The sequence below is a fragment of the Phacochoerus africanus genome, chromosome 1, assembly GCF_016906955.1.
Source record: "Phacochoerus africanus isolate WHEZ1 chromosome 1, ROS_Pafr_v1, whole genome shotgun sequence".
NCBI classification, from domain to species: domain Eukaryota; kingdom Metazoa; phylum Chordata; class Mammalia; order Artiodactyla; family Suidae; genus Phacochoerus; species Phacochoerus africanus.
The window spans coordinates 231,589,905-231,606,382 of NC_062544.1; the positions used below are offsets into that span (position 1 = coordinate 231,589,905).

A 16,478-nucleotide genomic window follows, 5' to 3' on the forward strand; every position below is an offset into this window, starting at 1 on the left:
TTTAAATAATGCTGGGAAATAAAAACAAAATAATGCCTGCTTTATTATCTTAGCGTAAATTTCCAGGTGTGAGGGTCCAATGGAAAGAGAGGTAGATCAGCAATGAGGGGGTATATATGGAATGAAGTTTGGAAATAAGCTATGGTATTTGTCATTGTTTACTTTGGCAAAATATCAGTTTTCTTTCCCTGCCCAGGCCAGTGCCAATCAAAAGAGAAGCACTGCAAATAAATGAGCTCCCATATATAGTCTTGGGGATCATATATTGCCAAGCTTTCATCCACCCATTCTTATGAGTTCCCACTCCAATATAGCATCTTATCACCAAATTCAGAAGTGGGTTTGGCTGCTGGTTATCAAAACAAGAATAGGTTTGGCCTGGGCATGGAGGGCTTGCCACATTACAGGATTCTGCTAAGAACTTCACTGCTTGTACTTCCCTTACCCTCAGGGGACTCTACACGATCAAATCAAGCGAGTGAATCCCATTTTGGAAGCATTCGGAAATGCCAAAACCCTAAGGAATGACAGTTCCTCTCGTTTTGTAAGTAACATGATTGAGCAGTAAATCAGAGTCTTTAATTTTTAGAAATTGTGAAAGTCATGCCTGAGCATATAGGTCTGAAAAAAATTTTCTAGAACATCAAAAGTTTTTTGATTAATGTTCATATCATTTGAGTCCTCAAAAGAGTTTGCCAGCTTCATCATTAAGATAATTAAAAATACAAAAAAAATATGTACCTAAGAAGCTTCTACTATTTGGTCAATTTAAAAAAGAAAATATTTCTCTTAATAGTTTCAAACTCCTTTCCACTCCCAGTAGAGATGCTCACTCAGCAAATTCTAATAATGTTTTATATTTTATTAAATTTTACACATTTGAAAGTATTTTCTCCTTTATAATTTCCTATTCTTCTTGTAACAAGTCATTTTAGTAAGCACCTCCATATTCACTTATTATAATTATTGTCTCTATGCTCAAATATTGTTTTTACAGTCCCCCTGCATATTTTTCACTGGGGATTTTTTTTTTATTGGAATAAAGTTTTGCGGGTTTTTTTTTTTTTTGGTCTTTTTGTCTTTTCTATGGCCATACCCGCATTATTCCCGCTAGGAGAATTCCCAGGCTAGGGGTCTAATCAGAGCTGTAGCTGCCGGCCTACACTGCTGCCACAGTAACGTGGGATCCAAGCCGTCTGCGACCTACACCACAGCTCATGGCAACGCTGGATTCTTAATGCACTGAGCAAGGCAAGGGATTGAACCCGCAACCTCATGGTTCCTAGCCAGATTCGTTAACCACTGAGCCACGACGGGGACTCCAAAAAGCATTTTTTTTAAGTAGCTTTTGATAACTAGCCTTCCCATGATAGAAAATGGATTTAGATTTCAAATTCTAGCTTCACTAATCCCTTTTATGCCAAGAATGAGTGGCAGGGAGCCACTAAGTAATTTACAAGGAAATTTTCATAGGGCTTCCTGTTTCAGTCTCTAGGCATAATTAAATAATAGCGTCCTGCTGATTGGATTCCCTCCAAAGCCCTAGAACTGTTCTGACTACACTTATATCTGCTTGTCATGTCTGGCTGCATAGCAGGTGCTAATACTGGTCCATAAAACAAAGGCTAGATTTGTTAGAATGTAGCATGGAAGAAGAAAGCTGAAAAAAGACTAAATGAGGGGAAAAGGAATAATGGAAGAGAGGGAGGGGGGAAGGAAGATGAAAGGAAAGAGAGCAAAAGAAAAGAAAGAAAAGAACAGGAAGTAGAAAGAAAGACGAATAAGGAAAGAAAGCAATTGAAGGTGCCACGGCTGGGAGTTACCAACTGTGGCACAGTGTAAATGAATCTGACTAGTACCCATGAGGATGTGGGTTTGATCCCTGGGTTGGGGATCCGGCGTTGCTGTGAGCGGTGGTATAGGTCACAGACACGGCTCAGATCCTGCATTGCTGTGGCTGTGGTGTAGGCCAGCAGCTGTTGCTCCAACAGTTTGACCCCTAGCCTGGGAACTTCCTTTCATATGCCACAAGTGCAACCCTAAAAAAAAGCAGGCAAGCAAACAAACAAAAAACCTGAAAGACACCAAGACCAAGAAAAAAGTTGGAAAGATAAAAGGAAAGAAATAAGTAGAAAAGGAAATTAATCATAAATGAATGGATGGAAAGAAGAGAGTAGAAAAGGGAAAAGGGGGTTTTGAAAAAAATCAAGAAATCCCGGTTCAATTCTTTCGATTAATACTCTTTACGTGTATTGTGGAATAAGAATGCCACCTGCCATATTAGGAAACAAAGGATGTTGCAGCCATCAAGCCATCAGCCACTGTAACCACCCCAGGGTACCCTGAGGGGATCCAGGTTGGGGAAAAGCAAGATTCTGGCCCTAGATAGCTGCGGTGCATATGCAAGCAATAATTTCAATAACCCAGACTCTTGTATCTTCCCATACATGGAAGAGTGCTAAACTCATTAACTTGAGATGTCTGGTTTTCCTTAATTAGCAGTAATCTTTTGATATTCTGTCTACCTGGTTTTTATTGCAAAATCTCCTATGTATCCTGGCTCCTCCCTTACCTCAGAGCAGTCCTTCACATCTCTCTGAGAGGCTGTCCCCTGGGCTTAAGTCCTCAATAAGTGCACAGAACAAAACGCAATTCTAGGTTGTGTATTTTTTTTTGGCCAAAAATACATATATGTGCATGTATATATATGTATACATACATGTGTATGTTTGTGTGTGTGGTTCCGATTAGCCTGCATTTTTAAATTTTTTGGCTCAATTGCCCTCTACATGGCCTTCTACTCTCCTCCTCTTGTCAGGCTACTGTCCTGCTCTGATTGCTTCCCTGCATGGTTTCACCTCCACCAGGCTACCTTCCACTCTACCAACATCCTTATCCAGCAGGCTTTAGCTACCACTGCACTGCTTCCTTGGCTGTGTCTTGGCACCCCTGGGCTCTGTCACCTTCAGGCAGATTTTCTGCCTCACTAATGTCTTACAGCCATTCATTGATAAGGAAGGAAGGAAGCCCCATCTATTATTCATGCTAAAATGATGTTTTAAAACACAAGTCCAATCACGTTAAAAACAAAAACAAAAACAAAAACCCTCACTGTCTTCTGAGCACACATAAAATAAAACCCATTCCTTCCTGTGGCCACATGGCTTACCTGATGTGACACCTGGTGCCTGCCTATTCTCAGACTCTGTTTTCTGCCCCCTTTCCTCTTACTTGCTAAACTCCACAACTGGCTTTTCTTCTGATTTCAAGACACACCAAATATTCCTGTGTTAGACTGGCTACATTAGCTGCTTACACCTAGAATCTAGAATAGGGACATGCCTACTTTTCTAATGTGGAATATCCAGTGCCTAGAAGGTTTTCTGGCTCATAGTAGATGCTCAATGAATATGTATTGAGTAAATGGAAGAATATGCTAAGAAGATGTTATTTTTCTCATTTTTTGATAAGCACACTGAGGTCCACAGAGATTCTATAGTGCAGGCAAGAATACCCAGCCAGCAATCAGCAGGTCTGGGGCTAGAACCCAGGACCACTGCTCATCCTGATGATCAGTCAGCGGCCTCTTGACATTAACTGGTGCCATCACAGACCAATGCTATATATATTTTTTAACTTTTGGGGAAATATCACTTTGGGAGTAATGTGTATAATGAAGCCATTGCAACTTCTGGAAATGTTTCAATAGGAGACTCTGTTCTGTGTCTACCCAGGGCAAGTTCATCAGGATGCACTTCTGTGCCAGAGGCAAGCTGTCAGCTGCAGACATTGACACCTGTAAGTACCCATAGCACTGTCTAACTACTTTTCCTCTAAGTTTTGCAAGAATGCCCAAGTTTAAATTTTCACTCATGTCTCGTCATGCAGATTTGCTTGAAAAATCCCGGGTGATTTTCCAGCAGCCTGGAGAGAGGAATTTCCACATATTCTATCAAATTCTATCTGGACAAAAAGCACTTCTTGGTAAGTAGATTATTCTGGATCTGGGGATCATTCTAAAACAAGAGACAGGTGTCAGATTATCAGACTTGGAACAGTGCTGTTTAATAAGTATCCTCACCTCTTTAGAACTCAGTTTCATCCTTAAATGTAAGAAATGGAACCAATTATAAAACAAATGTTCTATAGTTTTATATAGGTAGAGAGCAAATGGTAACACTTTTTTTTTTCAATTTGGTAGTGTTTAGAGGTGGGTAGAATGTCCAGCAGAGGTAAATGAATGTGTGTGTGTATGCATGTGCGCACAAATGCTTGTGAGTGTGTGTGTCTGTGTAAAAATCATGAGATAAGTGAAAGTCTTAAATGATTAGAACCACTGTTTAAGAGTACAGACAAGAGACCACAGGTGGGAGATACCACCATGGTGTGTAGTGGTCAATGGGAGTTTTATAAAGAAGGGGGGATTGGGGTTGGGATGTGAAGAATGGGAAGGGAATTTAACCAGAATCATAGTGAAGGGTACTTCTGGTAGGAGGAAGAGGGTACACAATGTCAGGCAAGGGCAAGGCAAGATCAGAGAACAGAGAGAATGAGTGAACTGGAGGGAAGGATTTTCATAGAGGAATGGTGGGGATTTTATTCTAATGGTTTCTAAACGCAAAAAGTTGGGAGGGTGTTGTGAGCATGGTGTGTATATATGGGAATGTGCACCTGTGTTTTGTGGGAGTGGGATGGGGTAATAGGAAGCCATGATTTGCTGAAGGCAGTGGCAGTAAAGCTGCCATGATGGGCAGTATGGATTGGAGGCAGAAATACTGAGAGAAGTGGTTGTAATTGTCCCAGTCTGAGATGAATGACAATTGTCTAAGGCACTGTCAGTGGGAATGAGGGGAAAGGCAAAGGTTGTGTGGAGGAATAGAAAAGTCTTGGCAATAATTGAATGTAGAAATGGAGGAAAGTGATGATTCAAAAATACTGCCAAGTTTGGTAATTTGATTAGAATAAAAGTAGTGCTGTGAACATGCGCCCACATGCTCATTGCAGCACTAGTCACAACAGCCAAGACATGGAAACAACCCAAATGTCCATTGACAGATGATTGGATTAAGAAGATGTGGTACATATACACAATGAAACACTACTCAGCCATAAAAAGAACAAAATAATGCTACCTTCAGCAACATGGGTGGAACTAGAGACTCTCATACTAAGTGAAAAAGTCAGAAAAAGAAAGACAAATACCATAAGATATCACTTATATCTGGAGTCTAGTATACAGCACAAATGAACCTTTCTACAGAAAAGAAAATCATGGACTTGGAGAGTAGACTTGTAGTTTCCAAGGGGGAGGGGGAGGGAGTGGAGTGGATTGAGAACTTGGGGTTAATAGATGCAGACTATTGCCTTTGGAATGGATTAGTAATGAGGTCCTGCTGTGTAGCACTGAGAACTATATCTAGTCACTTAAGATAGAGCATGATAATGGGAGAAAAAAGAATGTATACATGTATGTGTAGGTGGGTCACCATGCTGTACAGTAGAAAATTGATGGAGCACTGTAAACAAGTTATAATGAGAAAAAAAATCATTACATAAAAAGAAAAAAAAAGAAAAGAAGAAAAAGGTAGTGCTGTGAACAGAAAAATAGGATAGCAATTTGTGGGGTAAGGGAATAAATTTCACGTACTCAACAAATATTCATTGTGGAGCTGCTGTGTGTATACCCCACACTGCTTTTTAAGTGTGGGGGATGGAGAAGTAAATGGGGCAGACAAGTCCCTGCCCTCGTGAGCTTACATTCTAGTGTGGAAGACAGTGACAAATAAATAAACAAAAATATTTCTAATTTTAGAGAATGGAAGGTCTACAAAAAAATTAAGTGGGTGAGAAGATGAAGTGAAGGGCAATGGGTGATTACATTTTAAACAGAAGGGTCAAACAAGATCTCCCTGAGAAGGCAGCATTTTTCCAGACACCTGAATGAGTAAGGGAACAAGAAGGCAAAGATTTCTAGGAAGAAAGTTCCAGGGGGGTAGAAACAGTGAGTGCAAAGGCCCTGAGACAGGAATGAATTTGGTTTATTCTTGGAAAGCACAGTGGCCACGGATGAGTAGAGGGGGCAATATAGGGAGGAAATAACCAGGGCCAGACCAAGTAGCACACTGCAGACTGCAGCAGAGAGTTTGCATCTTTTTTTTTTTTTTTTTAATGGCTGCACCCTTGGCATATGGAAGTTCCCAGGCTAGGACTCAAATCAGAGCTGTAGCTACCAGCATATGCCACAGCCACAGCAATGCAGGGTCCGAGCTGCATCTGTGACCTACACCACAGCTCATGGTAACAATGGATCCTTAACCGACTGGGCAAGGCCAGAGATCAAACCTGCATCCTCATGGATACTAGTCAGATTCGTTAACCACTGAGCCACTACAGGAACTCTTAGAGTTTATATCTTTTTTTTTTTTGCTTGTTTGTTTGTTTGTTTGTTTGTTAGGGCCACACCAGGAGCATGTGGAGGTTCCCAGGCAAGGGGTCCAACAGGAGCTGTAGCCGTTGGCCTACGCCACAGACACAGCCACAGCCACAGCAATACCAGATCCAAGCTGTGTCCACGACCCACACCACAGCCCATGGCGACGCTGGATCCTCAACCCACTGAGTGAGGCCAGGGATCGAACCTGCAACCCCATGGCTCCCAGTTGGATTCGCCTCCCCTGCGCCATGACGGGAACTCCCTAGTTCCCCTAGAACTCCCTAGAGTTTATATCTTGAGTGCAATGGAAAGTTGTTGGAAGGGGAATGTGCCAGACTAATTGGATTTCAGAAGTATTGCATCTGCCACTGAGGACAACAATGCTCCTGCAGCAGTGGATGTGGGGTGAGACTGGAGATACCAGTGAGCAAATTGATGGGGAACAGCCAACCATTATACTTAGATGAGGTATGGTATAAATCCAGCAGCATTTTGACTACATGATCTTCAATTCCAAAGTGCCCTCAGCAGATGGAGAAACTCTGCAAACTGGGCAGTTATTTTGACCATGGGTGCAGCTGGTTATATGAAAGCAGCAGCTGCTTTTGTTCCCATCTTCCCTCCACCTAACCTAGAACAGATTTTTTTTCTCTCTTCCTTTGCTTAGCTTTGCCAAATCTAACATTCTTGGCACTCATTTCTATGCTGTGCAGGGCATCTGACACACAGGGTCCAATGTGGGTGCTAGCAGGGGCTGTGAGTTTTTAGAGCATCTCCATTTGCTCATAGAACCATCTGAGGACTCTGGGCTGCTGTAGAAAACTCTTGAGTGTCAGGAATTCCTGTACTTTGTTGAGTCTTTGGGCCGCTGAGATTGATTACTGTACAAAGGCTGACATCTGGTGGTGTAAGGTGGGTATTGTCAGCCCACTTTATGACACCGATTGTCATTCTTTGGGACATTTTAAAATGTTGAACTCTTTCTATTCATGGTTGCCAAAGAAGAGCTTCAGAGTGTCCTGAAGAGTGACACAAGAGGGCACAGCTTAGAAATATGAGGGTGGTGTTAAAATTTCCTAACATAGGAGCATCTGTGTATGACAAACATATCAGGTATGGAAAGTGACAGCAGAGGCTGGCCATCCACTGCGGGACCCAAGGAAAAGGTCATCCCAGAGCAGCCTCCATTTAGCCTTTACATGACCCGGGCCATCCCTTCTCCCCTTTCCTTTCAGTTAAGGCTGATGCTTATTCCAGGCACAGCTAGAATGCACTTCCTTGGTCCCCTCAGATACGACGTTTTGAAATCCTTTAGTTCTCAATGACATCTGTATAGGTTGGTCCAGCATATAGCTTCCTTTTTCTCCTTTTCTTTGACTTTTTTTTCTTTCCATATATTTATTGTACCCATTCTTACTATTCGACTTGTGTGTAAACTCCAGGAGGAGAAGTCAGGAAACAAATCCTTGCCTCTTGGACACTTGCCTAATGCCTTGAGAACTCACCCCATAAAGTGTTTGACAGTAATAAACAGTGGTGGTTGCCAAGGATGCACCTGAGTGTGTCTGCTGGTGGCCTGAATGCCTGTGGCAAGGGAAATGGCCAGCATCTGGACCTCCTACTCTGGAGCTTATTCAGTCATATCCCTTTTACCCATCTTTCTTGAACTAGTCCCATATCTTTATTCCCTTGCTCCCACTGGTTATTAGGCACAAGATATGTGTACAGTTGTGCAGATTGTACACTGCCTAACTCCAGAGATTGCTATTCAAGCTGTACAGTTGTGAGTGATTCTCTCTGAAACTGGGCAATGGATGACCTCTTTAGCTGAACACAGCAGCCCTGAGGAACAGGTAATGATGGATGACATGGCATAGAGGTACTAGCTACAGAAATTTATTTGTGATCCTAAACTTTCTTTTAGTCCAGTGTCAGCTTTGCTCCTTTTCATAGTGAACACTGTCTTGTAGAACATTCAGCAGTTCAGAAAGTAAAATTTGGTGTCACGATGACACGTAACACAAAGCCATGAATGATAAAATACCCTTGATGTTGGAGTTGCCGTCGTGGCTCAGTGGAAACAAATCTGACTAGCATCCATGAGGATGCAGATTCAATCCCTGGCCTCACTCAGTGGATTAAGGATCTGGTGTTGCCCTGAGCTGTGGTGTAGGTCACAGATACAGCTAGGATCTGGCATTGCTATAGCTGTGGTGTGGGCCTGTGGCTGCAGCTCCAATTTGACCCTTAGCAAATTGAACCTGGGAGCATTCATATGCCATGGGTGTGGCCCTAAAAAGAAAAAAATTAAAAAAATACTCTTGATGGTTTTTTTTGCATTTCCTACTGAAGAGCAGGCTCTAGAAATGAACCTGTACAATGGCTGACAACTGCACTTTTTGAAATTGTGAGGCAATTGACACTTAGCTTTAGCATCCTCTCCTTCCCTCTCTCTCTGCTCTCCACCCACCCCTACTGACAAGCTCTCCCTCTCCTCCATGTGCCTACAGCCTCAAGAATCTTCTGTGGGGACCCATACAGGCTTACAGTCTCTCTGGCCCTAACAGTGGCTCATAAAAATGCATACCCCTTGTTTTTTCATTCTCTCAAGGCCCTTTTTTTTTTTGTCTTGGTAGAAATGAAATTAATTAAAGATTCCCTGTTTACATGATACTCCTCTGAGATAACCTCAAGCTTCGACCCAATTAAAATTCATTGCTCCTTGAAAATAAGTTTTGATAAGTCCCAGTGGGGAAGATGTTTGAGTTCAAGGCCTTTCCAAGTTCCTCAAACACTCATGCTTCTAGCCTCCACATTCTCTGGAGCTACTACTTCGCACTGTGTGCAGTTGCTCCAGTGAATGGTTATGCTAGCATGGCAGCCATGTTTCTGGTTTTAAGGAGATAGAAGAAAAGTCCATTGGGTGTGCTTAATGACTTCTAGAAATGATGCATCAGGAAGTGGGAGGTGCTGAGGGAGAAATGCATCTATAGTACTTCACCCATCATTCTGCCTTATTACCAGCTCCCTCCTGAATCTTGGCTCTTTCCTCCACATGGTCCTCTAGTTCTCAGGCACGTGGTATGCTTGCCCTCTGCTCCATTGCCCTCAGTGCTTGTCCAATGTTGAGCTTGCACAGAAACAAGACCCTCCTTCTGCCTATGACAAAGAGGAAATGGGATCCCGCCATAGTTCCAAACACGGGTTTGAACAGTGGGTGGCATAACCTAAGAGAAACACAAGAGATTATGTTCTAAATTCAGTTAATCATTAATTTGATCCTGGGAAAGTAGTGAGCCTTGCTAGACTTTTATTTTCCTATATTTAACAGAGAGAAAATAAAGTCAAATATAGCACATTTAGTCATCATGACCAGGGTGAAGATTTAAAATGACATAAAACAACCTATAATGGAAAATAATCTGAAAAAGAAATATATATATATATATATACATATATATATACTAGCACGACATTGTACATGAACTGTACTTCAATTTAAAAAAAAGCTTATTAAAAAAATAAAGTACAAATGTGCAATTGAAAAATGTGACATAATAAGCATGCGAGCAAAATGAAAATTTTCTAAAAGGTCAATTTAGAATGTTCTAAAGGTAATTCTTGGCAAAGCAATCTTGGAATGTAGATTTTTGTTTGCTAATATATTTTTTTAATATTTTAATTATAGTTGACTTACAATGTCCTGTCAGTTTCTGCTGTACAGCAAAGTGACCCAGTTTTATATATATATATGTATATACACACATATATGTATATATATGTGTATATATATATACACACACATATATATGTGTATATATATATATATATATATACATATATATATATATTCTTTTTCTCATATTATCTTCTCTCATGTTCTATAACAAATGATTGGATATAGTGCCCCTTGCTGTAAAGTAGGACCTCATTGCTTATCCATTCTAAATGTAATAGTTTGCATCTACCAACGTCAAGCTCCCAGTCCACCCTGCTCCCACCTCCTCTCCCTTGGCAACCATAAGTCTGTTCTCCATGTCTATGAGTCTGTTTCTACTCTGTAGATAGGTTCATCTGTGCCATATTTTAGATTTCACAAATAAGTAACATCATATGGTATTTGTCTTTCTCTTTCTGGCTTATTTCACTTAGTATGAGAATCTCTAGTTGCATCCATGTTGCTGCAAATGGCATTACTCTATTCCTTTTTTATGGCTGAACAGTATTCCATTGTGTATATGTACCACATCTTCTTAATCCATTCATCTGTTGATGGACATTTAGGTTGTTTCCACATCTTGGCTATTGTGAATAGGGTTGTAGTGAACACAGGGGTGCATGTATCCTTTTGAATTGTAGTTTTGTCTGGATATATACCCAGGAGTGGGATTGCTGGATCATATGGTAGTTCTATATTTAGTTTTCTGAGATATTTCCATACTGTTTTCCATAGTGGTTGTACCAATTTACATTACCATCAACAGTATAGGAGGGTTCCCTTCTCTCCACACCCTTTCCAGCATTTTTTAATTTGTAGACCTATTAAAGATAGCTATTCTGACTGGAGTGAAGTAGTACCTCATTTTAGCTTTGATTTGATTTCTCTTACTAATGATGTGGAGCATTTTTTCATATTGGCCATCCATATGTCTTCTTTGGAGAACTGTTTATTTAGATCTTCTGCCGATTTTTCAATTGGGTTGTTCGTTTTCTGTTGAGTTGTAGGAGTTGTTTGTATATTTTGGAGATTAAGCCCTTGTCATTTGCAACTATTTTCTCCCATTCCGTAGATTATCTTTTTTTTTTTTTTGGTTTCCTTTGCTGTAAAGACTCGTAAGTTTGTTTAGATCCCATTGGTTTATTTTTGTTTTTATTTCTATTGCCTTGGAAGACTGACCCAAGAAAATATTTGTATGGTTGATGTCAGAGAATGTTTTGCCTATGTTCTCTTCTAGGAGTTTTATAGTGTCTTGTCTTATGTTTAAGTCTTTAAGCCATTTTGAGTTTATTTTTGTGCATGGTGTGAGGGTGCGTTCTAGTTTCATAGATTTACATGTAGCTATTCAGTTTTCCCAGTACCACTTGCTGAAGAGATTTTCTTTTTCCCATTTTATATTCTTTTCTCCTTTGTCAAAGGTTAACTGACCATAGGCCTCTGAGTTTATTTCTGGGCTCTCTATTCTGTTCCATTGATCAGAATGTAGATTTTTTTAAATGAGTCAGCCAACTGAAACATGCCCCACCCTAAAGACACACAACAGTATTTCCTGCACTGTTTAGTGTGTGATTGCTCTAGCATTCTTAAGGGAAAGGACCGTTTTAGTTTTGTATCCTTACCTCCTTCCATAGCATATACCTACAGTAGAGAAACAAATGTTAAATACATGCTTTGATTTGGAAAACATGGAGTTGATGTCTGTATTTGAGCTGTGAAGGAGGTGAAGGGTTAGGATGATGTGGCACTGAGGTGTCTGGCTCAGGTGTGGTGGTGACATTCAATGGCATAAGCAACCACAGAAAAGGACTAACTGTAGGGCAGACAGGAAAAGCGTCATAGATTTAATTGCAATAGTGTTGTATTTGAGCTATTTGTGGCCATCTACATTAAAATGTCCAATGGGAAGTTGGAGATTGAGGTCTGGAGTTTAGAAAATAAATAGATTTGAGAGTCATCAGTAAAGTTATGAATGAATCTTGCAAAAGAATATATGGAGAGATTCTTGGAGTTCCCTGGTAGCTTAGCAGATTAAGGATCCAGCATTGTCACTGCTGTGGCTTGGGTTGCTGCTGTGGCATGGGTTTGATCCCTGGCCTGGGAACTTCTGAATGCTGCAAGTGTGGCCAAAAAAAAAAAAAAAAGTAGAGAAAGTGAGGAACTCCTAATATGGCTCAAGGGAAAAAAACCTGACAAGTATCCATCAGGATGTGGGCTTTATCCCTGGCCTCACTCAATTACCCAGCACTGTTGAGAGCTGGGGGTGTAGTTTGCAGATAAGACTTGGATCTAGATCTGGTGTCACTATGGCTGTGGTGTAGGCCAGCAGCTGTAGCTCCGCTTCAACCCCTGGCCTGGGAACTTCCATATGTGGCACCTGTGGGCCTAAAATACACACACACACACACACACACACACACACACACGTGTGTGTCTGTATGTATATATATGTATATATATGTGTGCATGCATAGAGAGAGAGAGAGAAGAGGAGGGGGGAGAGAGATGCTTGACAATGTATAGTCAGGACAGTATTTGATACCTCTGATTACTCCTTCTTCCTTGAAAATCTCCCCTCGTGGCTTCCAGCATACTACCTCCCTTGTTTCTCTCCTAAATCTCTTGGCATTGCTTTGCAGGTTTCTTTCTTTCATTTAGCCCATGACTTGAGAGTACCCTGGGCTCAGTCCTTTGAGCTCTCTTGTGGTGATAGAGCATCTAAATGACTGCTATAAAGATCATTTCTATCTGATGATTTTCCAGGTTTGATCATGAGTCTAGACTTTTCTTCTCTTCCAGATTCATAGCTAATTGACTCTTTGATGTTTTCACTTGGACGTGTAATAGGTGACTCAAACTTCATATGCTTACAACCTAGTTCCTGAACTCCACACAGCCAGTCTGGCTCCTACCACAGTGTTTCCCAGGTCACCTGAAGTCAGCTCCATCCTTCCACTTGCCCAGACACAAACCTTTGATGTTATCCTTGACCAGCCTGTTCTCCTACATTATTCTCATGTGTTTATATGCAAATCCTGTTAACTCTGTTTCAAAATCCAAGCTCTGGCTACTTCTCACCATGTCTATTGTTACTCCCCCAGTTAAGTACCATTATCTCTCTCTTGAATTAGTCATCCTTTTCCTGGGATCCACGTTCCCACCCCTGTCCCTCTGTCTTTAACTCAGCAGCAATGGCATATTAAAAAAAAAATTAATAATCAGATGATGTCACTCTTCTGCTCAAAAATCTCCTGTGGCTTCCTATCTTACAGAGCAGAAATGCCCATATCCTTACCATGACCCATGATGCCTCTCTGACCTCATGACCTACCTACCTTAGCCACTCAGAATCTCAAGAAAGCTCCCACCTCAGGCCTTTGCATTGGGTTTTTTTCTTTCTGCAATGCTCTGTCCTTACTTATTCATAATTCTCTCCTATAACTTTTCACATCTTTATTCAAACACCATCTTAATGGAGGCCTTCCCTAATCACCCTGTTAAAAACTGCAGCTCTTTGTCTTCAATACTTTTTACTCCCTTTCCCTGCTTGCACTTTTATCTATAATCACTTACCATCTTACATGTCATATATTTTACTCATTTGTTTACTTCTGTCTCCTCCTGTTGGAATATAAGCTTTATGAGGGCAAGAGTAGGATTTATTTTTTTTCACTGATGTATCCCTAAAATTTACAATAATGCCTGGCATGTTATTTGATCTCCACAAATATTTATTGATATATGGTGAGATATGAAGAAGGATATGAAGAGATTCTCAAGCGGTATTAACATTTAAAAACATTTGAATCACTGCTGAAGTAAAGGCTTTAAAAATTATTATGAATTATATTACTATTTAAAAATATATATTGTACTTGCATTCAGACTGATTTCTTTGGGGCTAGCCCAATTACTTTCATAAGATAGCTTTGTTGACGTATTATTGACTTAAGTATAAGTGTTGACTTATATAACTATTAGGTAACATCGTCACCACAGTCAAGGTAATGTAAGTTTCCATCCAAAAGTTTTCTCATGACCTCTTGTAATCCCTCCCTCCTGCCCCTTCTCACTCCCTCAAGCCCTCCTCTCCCATCCTAATCCCTAGGCAACCACTAATATGCTTTCTGTCACTATAGAATAGATTGCATTTATGGAATTGTGTGACATGGAATCATACAGTGTATACCCTTTTGTGTCTGGCTTATTTCACTTGGCATAATTATTTTGAAATACTTCCATGTTGTAGCAAATATTCATGGTTCATCCCTTTGTTAGCTGAGTAATAATAACTCATTGTATGAATAGACAACATTTTGTTGATTACTGATGGACATTTGGGATGTTTCCAAATAGAGCTTCTGTGAGCATTCACATAGCCCAGTTTCTTTGTTTCTGAGATTCAGAGCTCAGGAAAATAGAGCTTCACTTCATTGAGTGCTAAACAGAAACTCAGATCAGCTAAAAAAAAAACTTCATTGGGAGCAAGGGTCAGGCTTTAAGAGGTTAATGTGACTTGGCCAAGTTAGTTGCGGAAGTGCTGCTGACAGCCTGTCTTGGCTTCAGCACATTATGTTTCCTGACTAAGTGAATCATGTCAGGAATCTGAGACGTATCGAAGGTGCAGCATTGAACACAGTAGCTGATTTATGGATCCCTTGAAAGACAGACTGAGCCTACTAATAGGGAGGATGTGATGTGACAAGATTACACTGCTAATGTTCCCTGGGTGCTGACCTCAGAGTCTGTCTGCTTCCTAGCCTTTGAAGCTCAGACCTATTATACTTATAATTTTATAAACCTTTTTCTTTTTTCTTCCAGCCCTCAACCATGTATCTAGGCCAAATTTCTGTTTTCAAAGTTTTGCCAACATGCATTATCTGTTCCCCCCCGCCAATAATTCAAGCAGCTGCAATTGAATCTACTTTCAGATTTGGCCTGCCTGGTCTTCTCTTGGGAGGCATTAACACATGACTGACAAGTTAATAGAGGGCAAAAATTGATTGTAGAGGTTTGGGTGTAGAATATGGATTTTATTTTGGCTTGTTTACAAGTAGGCTGTAAGCTGTAAGAGTAAACTGTGAATATTGGTCAATTATTTTCTAAACCCTCATAGATTTCTTTAAGCTGTTTAACTGATGGTTTTCCCACTGCAGATATGCTCCTGGTGTCTGAAAATCCCTCTGACTTTCACTTTTGCTCTCATGGAGTAGTTGCTGTCGGGAGCTCTGATGATGCTGAAGAATTGCTGGTCACAAATGTAAGGCTTGTTAGTTATCAGAGAAAAGTCTGGTAATGACAATGAGAAATGAAAGCAAGCATCTTAAATCTCCTCTCTTCCAAAGTGTCCTGGAGAAATGACTTTCCTTCCCCTGGGGTGGAGGGTAGAAAGGGTCCCCTGCCCAGGACTGCTTCTGTCTAGTTTACTTATTTATTGTCAAAGCACACATTGTCAATGTCATAGCTTCGGTACATGTAGAAAAGTCGGAACATGCTTCAGCTCAGTGGCAGCCACTGTTTTATTTTATTTAAAGTTTTACAGTCTTTATTGTTTTCTATTTGGGGTTACAGTTATATAGTTGTTTTGGTGGGTTTTTTAATCAAAGGTTATAATTATACTGCATATGCTGTTTGATAGTTTGCTTTTTCAATTACTCTTAAGCATTTTCAGTGTTATTACAAACCCTTCATAAGCATTTAAACGAATGCTTAATATTTTATCAGACATTTGTTCTGTAGTTTATTTATTTATTTTCTTTTTTTAGGGCTGCACCCATGGCATATGGAAGTTCCCAGGCTGGGGGCCGAATTGGAGCTGTAGCCACCAGCCTACGCCACAGCCACAGGAATGCCAGATCCAAGCCACATCTGCAACCTACACCACAGCTCATGGTAATGCTGGATTGTTAAGCAACTGAGTGAGCGAAGCCAGGGATCAAAGCTGCATCCTCGTGGATACTAGTAAGGTCCATTAACTGCTGAGCCATGATGGGAACTCCTATAGTTTATTTAGCCATTCTCCTATTGTTAGATTCAAGGCTGTGGGATTTTTTTTCCTCCTATGGTGAATATCTTTGCAGATGAGTGCTTGTTCTATATGTTAGATTCACCTTATGCTAGATTCCTAAAAGCGAAATTACTAGGTAGGATTATGAATTTTTTATAGTTTCTTGATACATATTCTAAATTAGCCACTAGAAAGACTGTACCAATTTCCACCCCCCTGAAGTATGTGAGAACACACTTCTTATCATGTGCAGGGGCTTCTTAGGATGCCGTTCTTTGGTGACATGGTTTTTCTTTTCTTAAACACTTCCTTTTGCCAGTCTT

General features: G+C 40.5%; 1 protein-coding gene across 1 annotated transcript in view; it reads left to right on the forward strand.

Moving 5' to 3' along the window:
- The window catches only part of MYH15 (myosin heavy chain 15), a 151,760-nt gene that overhangs the window by 13,290 nt on the left and 121,992 nt on the right, over nt 1–16,478 (forward strand). Inside the window, exons 7-10 of the mRNA XM_047792948.1 lie at nt 452–544; nt 3,735–3,798; nt 3,889–3,984; nt 15,305–15,408. Of these exons, the coding sequence (XP_047648904.1) occupies nt 452–544; nt 3,735–3,798; nt 3,889–3,984; nt 15,305–15,408 (357 nt within the window). The remainder of the gene's footprint in view (nt 1–451; nt 545–3,734; nt 3,799–3,888; nt 3,985–15,304; nt 15,409–16,478) is intronic.